The 22,885-nt window shown below is 49.8% G+C and overlaps 1 protein-coding gene across 1 annotated transcript in view; it reads left to right on the forward strand.

Moving 5' to 3' along the window:
• The first annotated feature begins 1,392 nt into the window (after positions 1-1,392).
• The window catches only part of RAB11FIP5 (RAB11 family interacting protein 5), a 261,973-nt gene continuing 240,480 nt past the window's right edge, over positions 1,393-22,885 (forward strand). Inside the window, exon 1 of the mRNA XM_078674488.1 lies at positions 1,393-2,366. Coding sequence (XP_078530614.1) covers positions 2,011-2,366 — 356 coding nt within the window. The 5' untranslated portion in view covers positions 1,393-2,010. The remainder of the gene's footprint in view (positions 2,367-22,885) is intronic.

Consider the following 22,885-nt stretch of genomic DNA (forward strand, 5'->3'; position numbering starts at 1 on the left):
GTAGGCGGTGAGGTCCCAGCACTGCTGTCCTGTCCAGCCTCCAGCTTTAGTAGGGGTCGGCTCCTCTATAGTAGTGTAGGCGGTGAGGTCCCAGCGCTGCTGTCCTGTCCAGCCTCCAGCTGTAGTAGGGGTCGGCTCCTCTATAGTAGTGTAGGCGGTGAGGTCCCAGCACTGCTGTCCTGTCCAGCCTCCAGCTTTAGTAGGGGTCGGCTCCTCTATAGTAGTGTAGGCGGTGAGGTCCCAGCGCCGCTCCTGTCCAGCCTCCAGCTGTAGTAGGGGTCGGCTCCTCCCTAGTAGTGTAGGCGGTGAGGTCCCAGCACTGCTGTCCTGTCCAGCCTCCAGCTTTAGTAGGGGTCGGCTCCTCTATAGTAGTGTAGGCGGTGAGGCCCCAGCGCGGCTCCTGTCCAGCCTCCAGCTGTAGTAGGGGCTGGCTCCTCCCTAGTAGTGTAGGCGGTGAGGTCCCAGCGCCGCTCCTGTCCAGCCTCCAGCTGTAGTAGGGGCTGGCTCCTCCCTAGTAGTGTAGGTGGTGAGGTCCCAGCACTGCTCCTGTCCAGCCTCCAGCTGTAGTAGGGGTCGGCTCCTCTATAGTAGTGTAGGCGGTGGGGTCCCAGCACTGCTGTCCTGTCCGGCCTCCAGCTGTAGTAGGGGCGGGCTCCTCAATAGTAGTGTAGGCGGTGGGGTCCCAGCACTGCTGTCCTGTCCGGCCTCCAGCTGTAGTAGGGGCGGGCTCCTCTATAGTAGTGTAGGCGGTGGGGTCCCAGCACTGCTGTCCTGTCCGGCCTCCAGCTGTAGTAGGGGCGGGCTCCTCAATAGTAGTGTAAGCGGTGGGGTCCCAGCACTGCTGTCCTGTCCGGCCTCCAGCTGTAGTAGGGGCGGGCTCCTCTATAGTAGTGTAGGCGGTGGGGTCCCAGCACTGCTGTCCTGTCCAGCCTCCAGCTGTAGTAGGGGTCGGCTCCTCCCTAGTAGTGTAGGTTGTAGTAAGGGAGGGCTCCCTTCCTCTCTAGTGGTGTCTGCAGTGAGTCCCCTGCTCCGCCCTGTCCAGCCTCCAGCTGTAGTAGGGGCAGTCTTCTTCCAGTAGTGTGGGTTGTAGGTCCGAGTGGGCTCCTCCCTGTAGTGTCTGCAGTGAGTCCCCCGCTCCGCCCTGTCCAGCCTCGGCTGCGGCTGTAGGCGGAGCCCTCGCCGGCCGCTGCCTGCGCTGCTGCGGGAGGGGGGAGGAGGCGCCGCCGCTGCAGGGTGAGCCCGGCCCACCCCGCCCCCTCGCCCAGCCGCGCCGAGCTCAGAGCACAAACAGGACAGGACAGGACGGCAAACTTCACCGCCGGGCAGAGCTGCGGCAGGAGGCAGCGCTCTCACCACTCAAGGGCCCTCCCTCCACCTGGACCCTCACCCCCCCACCGGCAGAAGCCCCCCCCCCCCGCTGGACCCTCACCCGAGGAGCTGAAGAGCCCTCCCTGCATCTGGACCCTTCACCCCAGCGGTTAAAGGGCCCTCCCTCCATCTGGACCTCTCCCCCAGCAGCTAAAGCCCCTCCCCCCCTTCATCCCAGCAGCTAAAGCCCTCCCCCCCAGCAGCTGACCCTCGTCCCAGGCGTGAGGACACTGACTGCAGCAGCTGATCACCCCCTGCTTCTACCTTCCGGCTCCGAATCTTTTCCTTCTCTCTTGCCAGGCTCCCTGCCCCTCATAGCTCCGCATCTTCTCCCCTGCCAGTCTCCCTACCTCCCCCCTGACAGCTCCGCATCTTCTCCTTCTCGGGCTCCCTGCCCCCTCCCGGCTCCGAATCTTCTCCTTCTCACCTCTCAGGCTCCCTGCCCCCTCCCGGCTCCGAATCTTCTCCTTCACACCTCTCAGGCCTCCTGCCCCCTCACAGCTCCGCATCTTCTCCTTCTCTCTGGCTCCCTGCCCCCTCACCTCCATCCCCCCTCTGCCCCTCTCCGCTCCCCCCTCTCTCCTCAGCATCCCTCCCCTCCCTGCCCCCTTCATGCCCCCCGTCTGACCCTCCTCCTCCTCCATGTCCCTGCTGCGGCCCGAGCCCCCCCCGGGGGCCGCCTGGCTGCCCACCCACGTGCAGGTGACGGTGCTGCGGGCGCGGGGGCTGCGGCTGAAGGGCAAGCATGGCACCAGCGACGCCTTCACCATCATCCAGCTGGGCAAGGAGCGCTTCAGCACGGCCGTGGCCGAGAAGAGCCCGGGCCGGGCCGAGTGGGCCGAGGAGTGCTCCTTCGAGCTGCCCCCGCCGCCGGGGGGGGCCCCCGAGCTCCTGCTCGTCGTCATGCACCGCGCCCTCATCGGCCTGGACAAGTTCCTGGGTCAGGCCGGCCTGCCCCTGGACCGGCTGCTGCAGGAGGGGCGCTCCAGCCAGGAACAGTGAGTGGGGGCGGGGCGGGGGGGGGGGGGGGGAGGGGTAGGGCTGGGAGAGGTGAGGGGTAGGACTGAGGGGGGGAGGTGAGGGGTAGGACTGAGGGGGGGAGTGGGGTAGGACAGGGGACTGGGGGAGGTGAGGGGTAGGGCTGGGGGAGGTGGGTGGTGAGGGGGGGGGGGTAGGTCTGGGGAGGTGGGCTGTGAGGGGTAGTTACTGGGGGTGGGGAGAGAGGGGGCGTTGAGGGGTAGGCATTGGGGACATTTTAAGGATTCGGGGGGGCCTGGGCCAAAACTATGTTCCCCTGTTCGGCCCAGCTTTAAATTCATGGTCTTGTTTCATCTCTTTTTTCCCCTCTTTGGCCGGGTCACTGGCAGCACTGGCACACTCGTCCACATTCTAAGTGTGTTTACAACTAATATTCAGGGATAGTGACGTGTGTTTTCTATATTGTTACACAGCAGCAACTCACTAATATTACTGCAAAATAATCTCTGGAACCCCCTCCCATTTCGCATATGTGAGGTTTTGTTTTAATCTAAAATAAACTCTTTTTATGGATCTTGAATGAAAGATAAACTCAACATTTCTATGCAAAGCGTCTGTAATAGACCCTCACACATCGCCCAGCATGAAAAATAAAGGGAAATGGTATTTAAAACCATATGTTTAAGAATTATTGAAGGTCCTCTGAGCAAGACCTATGCAGAACAGAACTGGCTGCAATGGGGTCCCCCTAAGACTGGGACCATGGGCCAGAGCCCACTTTGCCAATGCTTTAAATGTCTCTGTACTGGGGGGTAGGGCAGCCCAGCTGAGTGGTGGTAGGTGGTGTAAAACAAGAGTGCAGAATGCACAGTTTGAGCAGTGGGCCAGGGAGGACTTTGTATTACAGGACGTTGGGCTTCAGAGAAGGGAGGAGGTGGGAATATGAAGCGGGCGGGTGTGGTGGGGGGGGGGTGATGGTGGTGGTGGGGGTGATGGTGGTGGGGGTGATGGTGGTGGGGGTAGGGGTGATGGTGGTGGTGGCAGGGGTGATGGTGGTGGTGGCAGGGGTGATGGTGGGGGTGATGGTGGTGGTGGATGTGACGGTGGTGGATGTGACGGTGGGGGTGATGGTGGTGGTGGATGTGACGGTGGGTGTGATGGTGGTGGTGGTGGGTGTGATGGTGGTGGTGGTGGGTGTGATGGTGGTGGTGGTGGGTGTGATGGTGGTGGTGGTGGGTGTGATGGTGGTGGGTGTGATGGTGGTGGTGGTGGGTGTGATGGTGGTGGTGGTGGGTGTGATGGTGGTGGTGGTGGGTGTGATGGTGGTGGTGGGTGTGGTGGTGGTGGTAGTGGTGGGTGTGGTGGTGGGTTTGGTGGTGGTGGGTAAAGTAAAGTAAAGTCCACATTTGTAAAGCGCACAATCACCCGTAAGGGTCTCTAGGCGCTGGGGGCCGTCGGGAAGATTAAGCGAGCTATTGCCCAGAGTCACATGGTGCTGGGCTAACCTGCCGCCGGAGCCGGGGATCGAACCGTGGTCCCCAGATTCCAACGTCAGTCGCCCTGGCCGCGGCGCCACACCTCCTCCCTTGGGTATGATGGTGGGGGTGGTGGTGGTGATGGGTGTGGTGGTGGTGGGTGTGGTGGTAGTGGTGGGTGTGGTGGTGGTGGGTGTGATGGTGGTGGTGGGTGTGATGGTGGTGATGGTGGTGGGTGTGGTGGTGGTGGGTGTGATGGTGGTGGGTGTGATGGTGGTGGGTGTGATGGTGGTTGGGATGGTGGTAGTGGTGGTGGGTGTGATGGTGGTAGTGGTGGTGTGGTGGTGGTGTGATGGTGGTAGTGGTGGTGTGGTGGGTGTGGTGTTGGTGGTGGTGTTGGTGGGTGTGGTAGTGGTGGTGGGTTTGGTGGTAATGGTGGTTGTACTCATGTTGAGGGCGCAGCAGATGAAACTAATTACCATACCTGGCTCTACATCTAAATTCTATTCTATGGATCCATGTTGTAAGGGTTTGTATCGACCCTGTAAGTCAACGGTGTACTGAAGTGAGTAGGCCCGCGCTCCACCTTCCCTCAGATGCTGTCTCTAGGAGCAGCCTGGGTTGTGGTTAGGCGGGCGGCGTGGTTCAGGTCTGTGGAAATTGATGGGCAATAATTGGGCCCCCCTCTTCCATCCACCAGAGAGGCGCTTGCTTCTAGTGCACCGAGAGGCCAGAAGTAACAACTAGGAAACTGTTTGCGGATAGCTAAACGCTCAAAGTTTGAGGGCCACTATTAAAATGGAATAGTTATTGGGGGGGGTCAGCCCCGCAGAGGTGCATAAAACGTGACGGTTCTAGAGACCTAAAGCTTTCATTCAGATACACTTTGGAAGCCCTGCTCAGGGGCATTCCTGGATACACCATGTCAGTGATGGCCAATCCAGGCCTGCCCAGTGCAGCCTCACTTCCTAGCTCTGCCCCCAAGCGTCTTGGCATCTGGCTGAAGTCCACCTGTGTTCTTGGGCACCTGAGCTCCGGGTTGGATGTTGATGGGCAGTTTGCACATCATGGCACAGAAGTAAAGGGTTCAAAGATGTCTGAGAGCAGAGGCGGCTTGGCTCAAGTGAACCCGTCCTTTCTGAGGCCCAATCAAATGCAGCTTCTGTCTAAACGTGTAAACACGCTCTTTATTTCAGATGCTATGAGAGTGATCGATTGTACCTTTGGCTTGAAACTCGGGGTTCCTCTTTGCAGAAGGTGTGCAGTGAGTAAGACATTGTCTTCTCTGTGCACCAGCAAACTTTACTGTGCGTGTGGGGAGCCGGAAAGATGCACGCATAACACATAGACATTTGACGGATACTTACATGGTAGACCAAAAATTAATAAAATACTTTGAACTAAAAAAAGTTCCAGCTGAGCTGCCAGCCTCCCTGCACGTGGGCAGCACGTGCTGGCTGTCGGCTGGCGCGAGAGGCGCCTTGGCACGGATGTGTGTTGTCTGCGCGCTCCTGTCCCGGCCTGAGTTTTGGTGTTTTTATCCGCGCCCCGCCCCGTCTGAGCCTTTTTATCTCGCCTGAATCAAAGAAAGCTGCCCTCAGCAGCGGCTCACCTGCCCTCAGCAGCGGCTTACCTGCGATGCCGGTGCTCAGTAGAGGAATAGTTTTGTTGCAACCCGAGGGCATCTTTTTGGCTGTTCTTGATCCGGGCAGGGTTGACTCAGCTGTGTGTTTACAAGCGGAATCACAATCCCTGCCTTTCATGCCTCTGTTTACCGGCGCCTTCTTCACACCCCGCCGAATCTGGCGGGCTCGCAGGGTCAGTGGTCCCGGCGCATTCTTGGCAGACGGACGCACCGAGTGTTACACGGCAGTGCGAGAGGCGCGCGGCCTGCTCCTGCTAAGAAAAGAGCTTTACTGCGGGGTACAAGTCCCGAGGGCCCTTGTGTGTGCCCGGGACGTGCCTGCTCGACCTGGTCACAAGGCCTGCCTGGCACTTGTGTCAAGCCTGCACCTGTGATATGAGCTAAGCCTTGGCCTGCGCCGCGCTCCTGTTATCTGCTCGAACGAGGCGCGTGTATCTACGCTTGCAGCACACATATACAGTTCTTTTCCAGGACCCCAAGCACTATTTTATATAGCACTTGGCAATAGAGTTTAACTCGTTGCCGGGCCGCCCCAAGACGGAAACAGGACATTTGCTAAAACTGAGAGAGTTTGCACGAGCCACATTGTCGAAAAACTTTAGTCACCGGACTCCAGACAAGTCCTGTTACCCAAAACGTGACCTCTGACCTCAGGAGAAAGCTCTTGTTTGGCAATAAATGTCTCCAATAGCAGCAGGATGAGGTGATGTCGCAATAATATATGTACAGAAAGCTGGTGCGTGCTGAGGACGTCTGGGGGCTGGTGCCATGGCAAGGAAGAGCCCTGCGCTGACCTGGCATCATGCAGATGGTGCCAGCGGGGTCCTCTGGTGTGGCCCCTGTGGGAGGAAAGGGGTGAACCCTCTAATGTAGCGCTTGTGTGTCCCAAAGCATCATGGCGCCCGGATCTGAGGACAGATTGCGCAAGAGGGTGTGTGGCAGTGTTATTCCCTTCGGCTTCTATTCTCCTGGACTGTGGGGCAAGTGGAGGCCACAGATGGTGCGGCTGGTAATGCGTGGCACCTGAAACCGGTGGCCGCCTTGGCAGCATTATATTTGTGGCTAGCGTGCCTGGTATGGGGCGTTAGTGCAGTCCATCCTGGGGTTTAGCGTGGTGCTCTGCGTTTGCAAGAGGACAATTTATTTAATAAACACGTGCACAGACCCCCAGGGAGGGCCATGGTGTGGCCCTATAGAGGGTGCACGAGCGATGAAAGGTGACCGCGTGAAGAGTCGCGTCTGGGAGAGACCCACCTGAGGCTGGTGGCGCTCTCATGAGTGTGCCAGCGGCGAAGAGTTCAGATAAAGAAGTTGGCATCGTTAAACTGTACCACATTGAGCCAATGGGCTATCTACAGTACGGAAGTGACGTAGCACTTGTAAGTAGAAGGGCACCATCCTTGGGGTAGGCATGCCATCTAATGAGACACCAGATGGTAGAAGTGCTGGAACGTGTTCTCAGAAGATGCAGATTGGACTCTGCCATACACCAGGACTGGCAAACCTTCCTCAGTGCCCTCACTAGACGGTGCTGGTAAATGAACTATACAAAAAGTGAACCTGGAGCTTGGCACATGAAGCTTGAGCAAAGCAGGCCATTGTGTATGTGGGTGTGTAAGCCGAATTTCAATCGTTTTTTTTGAATGACTGGGGCGTTGAAAGAATTTACCAGACACATGTTAGGGGGTACATCTGGTTGCACATCTGTCACCAGACATGTGATGAAAACCAGGACAGAGGCTTTGGCTCCTCCCACATACTGGGAGCCAGGCGTGCATGTTCTGATTGGCCAGAAGTGGTGTGCTTCCACCAAAAAAGTGCTCGTCCTCCACACAGCTCTGATCATTTTATTTATCCAGCTGCCTGAGCTTGAACTTTCAGGGGCATACACCGGACATTGTAATGTTACTAAAGGGTCTTAGATAACGAGATCATTTCCGGTGTTCTTGTCTGACAGCGGCACAGATCAGAGGAGGGAGGGCAGTCCATAATTTACATGGATTTTTAGGACTGGCTTGATAGTGCAACTGCCACCTGACCTTTTAATTTACACCAATATTAGTCTGCCGTTCCTTGCTTCCACACATACATAATAAATCCATGCTACTTACTTGTAATCTTTCACATTCCCGTACAACATTCTTTTAAAGCCAGAACTTTTGGCATTGCCAATGCTTGGCCTTTTATTGGGATTCCTGTCTGGATGCGATGTTCAGGAAGTGAAATGATTATATGCGACCTATGCGCCAACAACATCGCAGCCTCACCTTTCCATTGCTGATATCTGAAGATGGCTCTTGTGCTGGAATCCTCCGAAATATCCTCAATTTAATTAAATAACCCGCTCTCAGCAGAGATGATTTGCTGCTGGGCATTGCTCCAGTTTAAGGCTGGTACCCAAGCTTCGTGTGTCCAGCACCCGCATGGCCGGACCTATATAGTTTGACACATGTTTTTATTTATTTATTTTCAAAGAACTTTTTATTGGCATATACTCGATATGAAACATAGTTTGATAGGAGTATTGCATTGTCAACAAATTATCAGTTTTTTTTTTAATTTTAAATTTGCTTTGCTGTAGAAAATATTCTCCTACAGCTCTGAAATGAGGACTGGCAGGAGAAAAGAGCCTCATTTCCTGCTGGAAACAATGAGACGCTGACTCAGCATTTCATGAGGTCCATTGATTCTGCAGCGCACGCTGGTATTATTGATTGGCCGCGATGGAGGACCAGCGGTAATGTCAGGTCACAGGAGCGTGGGAGGTAGGGAAGCGTGGCGCATCCGGTCCAGTTCGCGCCAGCTGCAGCAAACGTTCACGGAGTCACCCCCCAGCGATCTCTGGTCTTTATGAATATTGGATTTCAATCTTTTGGATTTGGTAGAAGGCAGGTCTTTAACGTGATCCTCCCTTGAGGACATAAATTTCCGAGATCCTCAAACCTGCTCATATAAAGCAAAAGACACACCTTGGAGGCACGTATGAACGAAGGGGAGACGCTAATTGTATGGTTTGCAAGAATTTGCTGAAACAGTGAGATGTTGTAATGCGTGTGGTAATGAACCGTCAAGGCCCAATACCCCCATAGTTTTATTTTTTTTTATTTAGCAAATTGCACATTTGTTGCAGAGCTCTGTACCCCAGAGACAGCTGCTCAATCAAATCTCAGAAGTATGTTGACTTTGACTTTTTCAGATGAAATCAAAACATGTATATGAAACAATGAAATGAATACCCCAACTCCCTCCCCCTGATCGCACAAGTTCCGCACAGCCCTTACCACAAAGTAGACTCATAACAGATGGGGTGTACCCCTCTGGTCCCAACCCCGCACACCCACTGTCCACAGATGCCCAAATGAGTTATCCCAGGGGAGGAACCTCCATTGCCGATGGCGGATCCAATAACAGCCCTCGGTAATCCGCCCACCGCTTCCAGATCTTGAAGTGTTTGTGTGGGCACCCCCTAGCTACCAAAATAGGGTGTTCACAGAGCAAGGAAAGGCAGTAAGGATTTACAGGTTGCACTACCCACAATATACACAAGTCACAGCAAAATCTTATTTGCCAACGTTGCCCACCTCTTAGGTCCACTGCCTGAGAACCCCAATATTACAAACAAACAAAGAATAGAGAGGCAACGAAAAAACAAACTGTACAGAGAAAATATCCAACAAAATGTTTATATGCGTTCATGAATGAATAGTAGTCCTTCATTGATGTTCATGAGATGATTTTATTGCAATCTTCATAAAGTATCTTGAAAAAGATGAACAATCAACACAGCCAATGCGTTTCGCCCAAGTTAGGCTTCTTCAGGGCAGATATTATGAACGAAGAAAGCAAACGGGTAAGGCAATCTTCGGATGGCGCATATAGGTCTCTGTTTCTGAATTGAAACTATTTAAAGGTTGAGGTATCCAACACCTTCTTATTTCCACTGAGAAAAACAGCGTACGATGAGCGAATGTGTAGGCATATAACGGCGATATAGACAAAAAAACTTTATAAGTACAGTTGCAACTTCTCAATCACAGATTTCAGTAAACTACAGCTGGTGAACACTCTGATATGTGTCACTATGCATCTCGAGCAAGTTTTGTGTCCCGCTCCTACATCAGTCTCCCGGTCGCGTTTCAGATGGTTGAGTGCCTTTAACTGGTTGTAGTAGCTTGAAGATGAACATCCTGGGACATAGTAACATGTTTTTAGTAGGTTGGACATCACAGTCCAGAATGGTCTCTTGGGATCATCAGAAGGTATGCAAGAGAAATTTGCAATACTGAAAGGGGTGCTAGTGAAAGGCACAAACATCTCTGGCACCAACCCTTAACCCTAGTACTCGGAGACCACCAAAGCAAGGGCACTGCTGAGACACAAGATGTTCTTACTAGGGTAGAACAAAGTGTCCCTGAATATGCTTTAGTCAACGCTTTTCCTAACGCCCCTATCATCACAATGGGGAGAGAGACAGAGAGAGAGACAGAGACAGAGAGAGAGAGAGAGAAAGAGAGAGAGAGAGACACTCTGTCTTCTTTATAGTAGCAATGGATGACTTCTATGTCCCCATTTTGCATGGTTCTTACTTTTGACTGCTGCAGTATTGTTCTATAAGCTCCCAGGTGGCTCTACCATTATGGATGACCATCGGTTCTCAGTGTTCCTACAAGAGTTGGTGACTTTCCAACAGCACATCTCGCCAGTCTGGCAACAGGCCCACAGCAAGGTGGAACGGTGCACCTGGATACCCAAGCAGACTTCTTACTACCCCAGGATGCTAGCCTGTCCGGCAAATTGAACATCGGCATGACTTCCTTTAAGACGCCTGTTGGGATGATGAACACTCAGGCACCTTACTTCCCTACTCTGCCCCAGCAACAGTAAAGGCGAGCATCCTCAAATGACGCGTGTCTTCTGACAGGAGAGCTTCCTACGGACAGACTCCAATGGGTGATTCTGTCTGACTGGTAGTCTTTCAAGGTACGAATGCGTGAAAGTTGACCCAAGAGCACTTTTGACCATCCCAGGGCATGGCATGTTATTCAGACATAGCAGAGCCATTGATGGATTGGTCCGCATGTGTCATGGCGTAGAAGGGGTATCCAGTGCACCTTGAAAGACTGATTGCAACATCACAGCCCACTTCCAAGGGAAATTGTATTTATTTATTCATTTGTAGAGCACCTGGTTACACCACCAGTGTGTGCCAGCACTCAAAAAAACATACTCTGGGGGGAGAAAGCGGTCATCCACCTAAACTGTTATGCTGTGTAGAGCTCCCTAACCTGTACGTCTATCTGGTTTGCCTGAACAGCCATGTTTTTAGCTGTCTACGAAAACTGCTTTCGCATGGTTCTGTTCTTCGATTTAGTGGTAGAGCATTCCATATTACGGCTGCACGATACCTGAATGAGCGAGCTCCCATTCTAGCTCTGAATATTCTTGGGACAGTGATCTGTGCCATCCCCATAGACCTTAGTTTCCGTCCTGGGATGTAGTGGGTTATTAGCTGTTGCAAATATCTAGGGCTCTTCTTTTCTAAAATACGATGGCAATGGCACATTGCCTTAAAAGCGATTCTCCTTTCTACCGGGAGCCTGTGTAAGGCTGTCAATGCTTTCCTCCCATTCGCTCTTCTTGGCAGAACCATCCATGCTGCCGCATTTTGTACTCTTTGTAGTTTGGCAAGACCCCTTTTAGTAGCTACTAGGTAAAGTACATTCCCGTAATATAACTGTGAAGTTATTACCGCATGTACTATAGTTTTCCGGGATTTCGTTGGTAGTAGGTCTAGGACCTTCCTCAGAATTTTCATATTCCCATAGCATTTGCCTGCTACCTTCCGAATCGGACTTTCAAAAGTCGGCTCTGGGTCAAGCAATATACCGAGGTTTTTAACTTCTGATTTGGGGAGAGGCAGTTGGCCTAGAGTTTCAGGCCACCATGTGTGTGACCATAAGGATGGTGTTCTGCCTACTACCATGAGAACTCTGTTTTGGTCCCGTTTAGCTTGAGGCAGCGATTAGACATTCAGTCAGTCACCTCTTCTAAGCATTTGGAGAACCGGGTAGTTGCTTGGCCTCTGTCTTGTGTTAGCATCATAAGTAGTTGTGTGTCGACAGCGTAAGAAACAATCGACATGTGGTGGAAAGGCCACCACATGTCCCATAGGAATGACTGAGTGAGATGGAACATGCTTTACGCTGTCCGGGAAGGACCACATTATTATTGTGACTCCTACAAGATTACACTGCATGATGGAAGCCAGCAACATCTACTGCTGGGGTCTCTTCAGGGCCTGGATGTTCATGAGGTATCGAGAGCTTCTTATGGACGAGCGACCCCTTCACCAGCTCGTAGACCCTCTTGTGTTCCAACGTCACTTCACATTTAAAGGCCTGAAATATTTTTGCCACCTTTTCAGCTGTCCAGTGATCTCTTCGGGTTGAGTCGCATTGTGTGGAAACCCACTTGCTGACTTCGGTGTGGAAAAATATGGTTTATCTTTGTCTCCAGCGCCAGTGTCCTTACTCCCTGAAATGTGACCGCCGCCAGGTTCTCCATTGGTTTGAAAGCACTAAGTTTTTAGGGTCTCCATTTTAAGAATGTGCCCAACTCTTCATTTTACTGTATATTTTATAAATATTTTTGAGGTTTTTCTTCTTTATGCAACGGAAAGGATGCCGCACAGTTTGAATAAATATAATTATTTTAGTATTTGATTAAACTCCTCAACAAAGATCAGATTGATACGTATTAATTGGTGCTCATCCCATTCGACTTGTCCCCACAGCCCTTCCCCTGCTTAACTAATACAAATGGTGAAATTCAGGTGTACGACAGCATGGCCTGCATGAACCGGTCTCTCGGCTGCTTGGCCTAATTTTTTATATAGCGCTAGGAATCGACTCCCGGAGGAGTATCTCCACGCTTCGACCGCTGGGGAACCCGTCCTGGCTCACCCTGAGAGATGGTCCCTGATGGGTATCTCTAAGGTGCGACCAAGCATCCCCGGCGATCTGGGGGGCCGTTGTGAAGATGAGGCAAGCTGATGCCCAGAGTTGCCGAGTGTGGTTTCTGACTAGAGTAGGCACCGAGGCGAGAATTATCGAGTCCGCTGACCCTGGTCCACGACCCTGCCGCGTCGGGAATCGAACCCTGGTCCCGGGCCGTTCTCTGCTTACGGGTCTGCCGCCTCTAACCAGTGAGCCACACTTCTCCATCCTACAGCCTACAGATTCAGGGACTTAGTGGTGCAGGTACCGTGGCACCAGGGCCCTGGGATTTTAGGGGCTCACTGTCCTCTAAATCTGGCTGTATTTCGGTACCAAAGGAGGTGGTAGGGAGCCCGTTACGGTGCCATAAGGAGTTGGCTTTTGTGGACTTGTGTAATTAAATTATTTAGGTCTGGCTTGAGAGTGCAGCGGGCTGTAAGAATTGTTACTAATTCTTTAACCCCTCCCATGCTCATGACGAGCTGTGCTAAGCGTTCTAAAGAAACGGGCGTGGTCATGACGAGCTCATCTCGTCATGAGCACAGCGCCACCGTGCTGCATGACGAGCCGAGCTCGTCATGAGCACCGGGGCGCTGTGCGCGCCCCCAGCACAGCGGGGGAATTACCCCCGCGGCCAAGGGGTTAAAATGGACCTAATGAGCTTTGACTCCACCCAGAGAAGTATAACGCTCTTACCTCATGTTACTGGATCTGTAGTGTATCATTCCGCCTTCCAGGAAGTGCTTCCATCCGAGTGCATGATGGACTATATTTAATCTGCAAAGTACAGTGTCATTTATTTGTCGCATTCAGTTCTTTATCTCCTATATATTGTATTGTATTGTAATTGCATTTATATAGTGCTTACTACCCCTGACAAGGCGTCAAAGCGCTTTTTCGGCGAGTAGCACGCTACGCCGGGCCCCATAGAGGATTAGTGTTAAATGAGTATAGTGAAACATGCGAGTACATTTTAAGTGGTGGATCGGTTAGTCAGTTATTTGGAATGATAACAGAAGGATAGAGGAGGACAAAGGTTTGTACTTGTATAGCGCTTGTTGACGCACGCTATTCAGGAAGCCTACAAAGGATTAGTGGTGAATTAATATGGTAAATTATATGAAGTTATTTCAGTGGTGGATATTAGTCAGTTACTTGGAGTGAGAAGGATAGCACTGTCCCATTAAAGCCATACCTATTGGCTTTGTCAATGCTTGTTTCCTGATCTGCCCATGTGGCAGCACCTAAGATCTTCTTTGTGGATGCCTTGGTCTCGCTGTTGGCCTCCATGGAAGATGGAAGGCCACGGGCAGTAAATTATGTGCACTTGCGTCAGAGGAACCTGGCCTTGCTTTGTGGTGGGGTGCTGGGACAATTCAGTTTATCAGCAGTGGGCAGCTGTGCTGTGTGATAGCGGAAGTGACACAGGCCTTTGTGCGCGCGCCCACCCCCAGTGACGCCTTTCGAATCCGCACATTACAGGGGAGTCTGGATCACAAAACGGGGTTCGGCTTGCTGCGAAAGAAAGGGCTGTTTTTATAGATTAACTTTTTTATGCATTTGTGATGAGTTGCATTCGATTTGTTGATTATGGAGAGTGGGTTCTGCTTCAACAAGCATTGGCAAAGCCAATCTATCAAGCTTTGGGCACTAACCGTTAGCTTTGTCAATGATTTTATAACATTTTATTGTTTCGGGAACTTCTAGGCCCTTACCAATAAAAATGAAGAAAATACAAATTTTGGCTAAAAGAAAAGATTTTTGCTCGCAAAGTATACATTGCCACAGTCCCTGGCAGGGGAGGAAATTACTTTGAGCCTGGAAGGTCTCCTTGTGAAAGAGCAGAATGCTGCCACTCACAGTGAAGTTAACCATTGGTTGAAGGCATAGCTACTGCTCTGTGCTCTACACTTTAGTGAACAGAAACAAAATGTGAAATATAGAGGGAGAGAACAATATACGAAGAGTGTCTGAAAGCCTCTAGAAGTAGATTATACATATCATTTTAGTAAAATCAAACAGCCTTGGCTAATACCAGATCTAAAAATGATTAGCACAGTAACTGAATATATCTTCAATATTGTTACCAAGTGTCACACTAGTGGCTTCCCTCAGCGGCTACCGAGCACACAGCAATTCACTTCATGGAACTGTGAATGATTGTGTTCTTACCCTGATTACATGTGCACATACACTTAAAAAGAGTTCCTTTAAAAGGTGAAGGCTTGTGGGACAATACTTTCCAAATATTTTTTTCTTTTTAGGGTTATAATCTCATTTTTAAGTCGTCCTTGTGTGTTTAAAATATGCCTCTATGATACAATAAATGAAAACCAATAATACCCTTTTTGTGACAATAAGATTTTTTTTCCTTGTGACATATATCTAAACTAAACGGGGTTTCTATACCTTTTTCAGTAGCTGCCTCCGAGGTAGCTCCTTTAGAGCTCTATTAAAAATGTGACGCTTTTTATTTTATTTTACGTTATTTTACTGTAAAAAATGTGGGCATATGCATGTAGCTAATCAATTTATGCCCAACTCACCAGCTTGCTTAGGCCAGACATATTGGCTTTGTCAGTGCTTGTTTACAAGTGTGAACAGTTCAGTATCTTTACAGACGCATAGATTCAGCGACATCTAGTGTGTGCCCGATGCTTGTTTTATTTTCCGCATTGGGAAAAACTGAAAAAGGCACGGTGGTGATTAATTCCAGTGTAAACTGAGTACTTAGCTGGAACCTGTCGAGTGCGTGGTTCTACAGCCCTTGATTATATTGTATGTATGTATATGTATGCGAGTGCTCTAACAGGAGCTGCTTTCCACCTAAACTTGAACTTCCCAGAGTTCTCTGCTTCTTTTTTGCATAATGTATGCATCACTCTATGCCTGAAAGGGTATTGTTTTAACTTATTCTGGGTGCTCCCTTGTGTCTGGACAAAGCTCTACCTCTCCGAAGAGCTCTAATTAGAGCGAAACACTGTGTCAGGGGTTGCTTTTACTCATTTCAGGTGAGCTTGGATGACATTTTATAAATTCAAAGCTGTAATATTGTGCCTGGAGTGGTAAATGGCTTTTGTCATTTTACAGCTCGGTAAGGACAGCACTGTGTTAGTGCTATGCTTAAAGACTTTGCTGTAGAAATGGCAATAGACTTTGTCCTTTTTATCTTGGCGTGGATGGCACTGTGCTAATCCTATGCTTAAAGACTTTGATAGAAAAGCAGGAGGTGAGTAGATCTAGAGTGGCGCTGGTGTTGAGAGTGCTCTAACAGGAGCTGCTTTCCACCTAAAATTGAGAACTACCCAGAGTTCTCTGCTTCCTTTTTTGCACAATTTATGCTGCACTCTATGCCCGAAAGGGTATTGTTTTGATATATTATCTCCATGACCATTGGAGAAAACTATTGTTAAGAAGAGGAGTTAGTCAGGCATAGACTTGCCGATTAATTTGTCTCCTTAAAACAGCAGGAGACTTGAGCACTTGTCTTGATACACACCTACAAATGCTACCAGGTATTGCGGAAAGAGGGGCGGAGTCAGTTGGCATAAAAGAGCACGAGATGTGTAGTGGAGAAGATGGGACCAGTGCTTATAGAGGTATAACGTGCCTGCAGCAGAAAAATGTTTCCACCCATAAATCACTATTTTGCAACACTTTTCCATCTCTGCATTTCATTTTTTTAATGGTGATCAAAGAAGTACTGCTGAGCTGGGTAACAGCATCTCGTGTTTACAGCTGGTCATGCACAGACTACGCCTCAGGAGTTCTGCTCTCGTTTCTGTAGGACGACATGTTCTCATTCACCTCCATTTTCAGTCCTGTACCTTATCCTCAAGGGGTGTTTAGCAGCACAGAACCGCACGTCCTGCTCTGCTGAAGTCTTCAAAGCTGCCAGCAGTGGCCTTGTCAGTCTCACAAGAAAGTAAAACCAAATCAAACTGGATCTACATAGTGCTGCTAATTACCAGATAGGGTATCCAGGCGCTTTCAGGTCTCGGGGGCTCAGTCGAACACCCAGGTCTTGAGTGCTCTTCGGAAGTACGGGAGAGAGGGAGCTGTGTGGGAAGGCCATTCCAGGTCTTAACTGGGCTGTAAGAGAAAGAGCATCCTCCTTCTACTTCGGTGGATGTGAGGTGTGTGGGCAAGTGCAAGGTAGGTGGATTGTAGATTTCTTGACCGCTGGTTGAAGTTCAGGTGATGGTTGATGTAGTCAGGTCCTTGGTTGTGTAGGGCTTTGTGTGCATGTCGGTCAGCATCTTGAATTAGCATCTTTTCTGTACCAGGAACCACTGGTGTTGCCTAAGGTGGGGGGCAGGTGATGTTGGTTCATCGTGGTGTGGTCGATCGAGTCTGGCTGCCGTGTTCTGTATGGTTTTAAGTCTGTGGAGGGTATGTGCGGTGATTCCTACGACGAGGGTGTTGCAATAGTCCAGTCTGCTGGTGATGAGGACCTGTATCATTATGCATTTGGTGTGCATGTGTTGCCACTTGAAAATCTTCTGTAGCATGTGTAGGGTGATGAAACGGGTGGAGGACATGGCATTTATCTGTGATTTAATGGTGATCTTGTTATCTAGGATGGTTCCAAGGTTTCTGGCGTGCTCTGTGGGTATGGATGAGGGTTCCAGGTCTGAGGACCACCATGTGTCTCTCCAGTGGTGTTGGTGGTTGTTGTTGCCAAAGATCAGTATTTCCGTCTGGTCTGTGTTCAGCTTCAGGAAGTTGTTCCTCATCCAGTTGGTGACGTTTGTTATGCATCTGTGGGAGGTGGCTCTGGTGGTGGTAGGGTCGTTGGTGAGTGAGAATCAGTTAGGTGTCATTTGCGTAGGATATTATGTCTAGTCCATGGGACTAGACTATATTGGTGAGTGGCATCCTGTAGACGTCGAAGAGAGTGGGTCTTGGGGATGAACCTTGTGGTACACCACAGACTAGTTCTTCTGGGTCAGAGGTCTAGGGTGAAAGGCAGATCCTCTGAGTTCTAGTGAGGAAGGAGGCAATCCATCCGAGTACTTCCCCTTGGTTGACGATGTGGTGGAGTCTTTGATCAGCGTGTGGTGTGATACGGTGTCAAAGGCCGCCCAGACGTCCAGGAAGATTAGCGCTGCTGTTTCTTCTCTGTCAAGGAGGGTTTGGATGTCGTTCAAGGCTGCGATCGGGGCAGTTTCTGTGCTGTGATTGCTGCGGAAGCAAGATTTGGGAGGTGTCGAGTAGCTGGTTGTGCTCAAGGTGTCGCAAGTTGCTGTTGACTTTCTCCAGTACCTTGACTGGTAATGGGAGTAGGTGAATTGGCCAGTAATGTTTGTTTGTTGGGGTTGGTGGAGGGTTTCTTGAAGTGGTTTGACTTCTGCATATTTCCAGGCTTGACGAGGGTGGTGAGCTCCTGACCAATCCTTTGGTTTTCAAGGTTGCCTCTACATTGCTTGTAAACATGGTGGCTGTTTTGGAACGATAGGGTAATGCTACACCATGTACAATATTATTCCAAGATGACTGCCTTTTTTTATTTTAAACCAACTTTGAGCATTTATGAATGATAACATACAGACATCCGTATGAATGTGTATGAGTATCCCCAATGATAAACCTAACCCTTTGACCTTTTCCAATCGTCCTTTCTCATTTCTCTCTCGCTCTCATTTTGTGCTAAAGATTTACCCCTCATATCTTCATTCTATTGATATGTGGCCAGTCTCTGTGCCCGTATCGACACTTCTTCAAAGTTTTTGGTGATTGGAATGTAATATCAATCAATTACATCATTTATAAAGTGCACGACTTACCTGCGAGGGTCTCTAGGCGCTGGGGGGGGTGCTGCTATTGCTCGAAGAGCCAGGTCTTGAGTAGACTTCTGAAGGTTAGCAAGTCTTGGGTCTGCCGTAGGTGAGTGGGGAGGGTATTCCAGGTCTTGGCGGCAAGGTGGGAGAACGATCTTCCTCCAGAGGTCGTTCTTCGGATGCGGGGGACTGTGGAGAGGGCGAGGTCGGTGGAGCGGAGCTGGCGGGTGGGTGTGTAGAAGCAGAGTCGTCTGTAGAGGTACGCTGGACCGGTGTTGTGGAGTGCCTTGTGAGCGTGGATGAGAAGCTTGAAGGCTATCCTCTTGTTGACGGGGAGCCAGTGCAGGTTTCTCATGTGGGGTGTGATGTGGCTCCGGCGAGGGATGTCGAGGATCAGGCAGGCAGAGGCGTTTTGGATGTGTTGGAGCCATTTCAAGAGTTTGGCCGAGGCTTCTGTGTAGAGGGCATTTCCATAGTCCAGCCTGCTGCTGACGAGGGCCGGGGTGACCGTCCTATAATAACACATGTGGTATACACTTCTCCTGCCCACCCTGTGCCAAGTGGCACCCCCTACCCTTCCCTCCCATCAGGTCTGTCTTAGATTACTTACACTAATGTCCCTCTCTTGTCCGCTCCCTTGGAACGTCTACCCAGGGGTCTTATTCTCTATTCTCCCTTTAGACTCCCATTATCTGGATGGTACATGCATACCTTCCTTCTCCATTCCGCCATTTCCATGCATGACTGCTTTATTGATACTAAACCCGGTGGCCATCTTGGAATGGTGACACAATGATATGCACAATACTGTTCCAAGATGGCCATCGTATTGACAATCAATAGTAGATGTAGCAGTTGAGTAGTACCCTCCAGTGCTGACATAGCATCCAAAAAAACAGAAGCGACAGTGAACAAAATATTTTGTCAAGCTGATTCATTTCTGACTTAATTGTTTTATGACAAACTGTATTTTCCAAATGGAAATAGTTGATTGTCCATCCCAGTGGAGGGAAAGAGTAAGTCAAAAAGAGTGAGACTAACATAAACGTGGGGGCTGGTCCAAGATGTGACGGGCATAGTGTTGAAAAAATGGACAAAAGAAACTTGCCGAAGTAGGCAGACACCAAAGCACCCTACGCGGTTATTATAGTTTTGTGAAAAACAAAAGGTCTTGGGCTATGCCAGACTTTATTGCTATACTTCATTAATTTATTTTTTTCCTTTAACATTGGGTAGTTGTTCTTCAGTAATCATTAACCTAACACATCCATCGCCCTGGCACTGCTGCCAGGCATCGGCCTCTGGGTTCCAGCTTAACCCTGGAATTTAAAGCTTTTTGCGGCTTGTCAGCCTCCATTTCTGCAAAGCAACCGATTTAAGTGGCTTGCTTCATAAAAACAAATAAAAATCAGAAAGTTAATGTGTTGAAATCACCTGTAAATTTGTTCATTGTTCCTTCCTGATGTCAGTGAACTGGAGAAAGAAAATACCCCTCAAAAAAAGTCTTCCCTGTAAATCTTAGTACAGAGGCTGGCCTAACATTATTTTGGAATCCTTATCCCAATTAGAGCTGATATATTTAGTAGGCCAGTGCTTGGCTCGTATCCATTTAGATGATTCTTTTTCTGATGAGCAATAAAAACAAATTAAATCTTTATTAAAAGACGGGTTGACGGGGCGTTGTACCCTTTCTTGGGTCTCACTGACTTTTCTCCATGATTCCATATACTGCTTTGCTACAGATAATTCTAATTTGCTGATGATCGTGATTGGGCCTCTATTTAGTATATATTGGAGGATAAATCATTCTTCCAGAATTCATTTCTCCTAATCCTACCAATGCACTCGGTCCTAATCTTAGCTTCCTCTGTCCTGATCCTAGATACAGCGCTTACTAGCCCTTTGTGGGCCGCTGTATCGCTCGCTTTTGTGGGTAGCACGCTACACCGTGTAGGATTTGCGATTGAAAGTGTGTTTTCTTTGTTTTGGTCCTCTGTGGGAAGAGTTTGTCGTGCGTGATGTCCGCTGAGGAGCAGTTGTGTTCTGGGATGCAGCGCTTGGCGCTGTGGTGGATGACGTGCCAGACCCGCGCGCAGTGTATGGTTTTCAGTACGCTGGCGACTTTGAGCAGCTCTGCAGATCCCTTCATGGTATTTCTTATGACCATAGTCCACTTAGCTCCTTACTGCACTGGGTTGTCCATTCTGTGATCTTTTATTTAAAGTTTATGGTACTGAGCAGTCCTCGGTAGAGTATTTTCCGCTCACCATAGCAACAGAACTGGGTCACTTCCTCTCCCCAGCAGCTCGGGCCACCTCCTCTCCCCAGCAGCTCGGGCCACCTCCTCTCCCCAGCAGCTCGGGCCACCTCCTCTCCCCAGCAGCTCGGGCCACCTCCGCTGTGCCTTGGCGGTCACCACTGTTCACTGCCCAATGGTGCGGTCTTTCTGTGGTGAAAATCCACCCCTAGAACAACCAAAGTACATTTTCCAGAGATGGTTATTTTTATAGCTGACCTCTGACCCCTAAGCTTCTTTTTGGCTGACGCACTCGTGAGATTATGGATTTAACCACTGCTGGATGACAGGCCTGGACCCCGTGGAGGGCGGCAGAGCTGAAAAATGTGCAAAAACAACCTAGACACGGAAGGAATGGCCCCGGAGCGGACGATTTCAACATGCTGGGCTGGGTGAAAGGAGAGACGTGTGCACACACTTTATTGAAATGAGAAGCAACAGGACGAACGAATCTTTTAAAAAAAAATACACCCGTGGACTGTTAAATCGGTCAAAATTGCAACTTTTACGAAATGAAAACTAAAAGGAGGATATTGATGTGAATCTAGTTTTATCATGCAAATGTGTCCTAATGACATTCGTTTATTGAATTGTTTTGTTTAGGTTTCAGTTTACAGTTTTTATTTAACCAGGAGCTCGTCCTCTGGTCATCTGGACACATTTAGTTATGCTGGTCCTATGTAGTTCTGTGCCGAAAATGTTGCATTTGGATTCGGTAAAAAGTTGTAATTTTCATCTGCGTTGTTGCCTCTGCCAGTTGTTGTTAGGATGTGCATATCGACAGCCTGCGGTGGTCCATCCATACTGGAAACCACAATCCTCCAAGGTTTTTTCAGTGACTTGCAAGATGGCGGCCCACTCGGGACCTCCCACGCCCTGAAACTTGTGAAATGGTGGTGGTCCCAGAGCAGTGCCTTCAAAGCGGCCGCAGAGGCCGAGCCTGTGTGCAGTCTAGTGCAGGTCCAGTTCTGCATCATTGTGATACCTGATCAGTTATGGAGTAGTTTGTTTGAAAGATATACCTTTTAAAACGTATTTAACGGTACGTCTCCAGTCCAGTCCAAATGGCTCTACGAATAACACATTAAGGCCAGAATCTATCATACACACGGCAGACTAGACTCTCTGGACATGCGTGGAAGATCCCGGTCTTTCTTTCGCTTCACATCCTATCTTATGCTGCATAAATGAAACTATTGGACAAATATAATGCCTTGAAGAAGCGCTAAAGGTTTATATCCCAGAGCGAAACACGTGTCTGGTGTCTTTCAATCAATCAATCAATCAGGTGTTTGTTAAGCGTGACTACTCACCCGTAAGGGTCTCAGGGCGCTGGGGGGGTCACAGGTTCCATTCCATCAAGTAGGGGGTCTGTCGAAGAGCCAGGTTTTGAGGTTTCTTGCGAAGATGGGGAGCGATGTTATCTGTCTGAGGTGGAGCGGAAGGCTGGTCCAGGCTCTGGCTGCGCGGAAGGAGAAGGACCGGCCTTCCTATCTGGTCCTTCTGGTGCAGGGAACCACAGCGTAGGAGAGCTGGGCTGATCGTAGGGTCCTTTGGGGTGCGTGGAATGTGAGTCGGCTGTCCAGGTATGCTGGTCCGGTGTCGTGGAGGGCCTTGTGAGCGTGGGTTAGCACGTTGCATTACAGCATAGGTTGGGTCTAATGCAATGATGTTGATTCCATATTGTTTGGATTTTTCGTCAAACAAGTACTACAGGTTGTCTTCTACTACGGGAAGGGCACATGGAGTAGCCATCGGCCTATCATCACCTGGAGACTGAGAAGGACTGAGTAATGTTTCTGGAGCAGCTCGTGACCCCACCAAATCCTGTGTACGTTGTAACTTTGTATTTTGAATACTTCTTGGTTTATCCATCCCTTGATTCGAACCCTGCTGCCCAAGCCACCAGCAGCAAGGACTTTTCATTCATTTTATTTTTTCCCCTCCCTCTGATTTAGTCTTGTCTGATGCGGGTCCCGGAGCCACTCCAGATTATAAAGCGTGAGCGCTCATTGGAGGCTTTTCTATGATTTCCTCACAGGAGTGGATCACCCCAACCGGGGTCCCTTCCGTGCTGAAGGGATCCGCTTGTAATGCCGTGCCTGCTTGACCTGTAGGGTATGGTGGCTTGCACATGGTGGGTCAGTTTAGCGAGATGTAGGTGACTCGGGTTTACTGGGCTATCTTGATGACCAGCATTGCTTCATCTCCTTGGACCACAAGGGTAAACAACCTTTACAACGAAACTTTTACAACGACCTACCATTACAACGCAACTTTTACAACACAAACTATTACAACGCATTGCTCTGGGGGGCGCTCTAGGATAGGGAATAGGTTAATTTACT

Source organism: Lissotriton helveticus, chromosome 2_1 (assembly GCF_964261635.1).
Source record: "Lissotriton helveticus chromosome 2_1, aLisHel1.1, whole genome shotgun sequence".
NCBI lineage: Eukaryota > Metazoa > Chordata > Amphibia > Caudata > Salamandridae > Lissotriton > Lissotriton helveticus.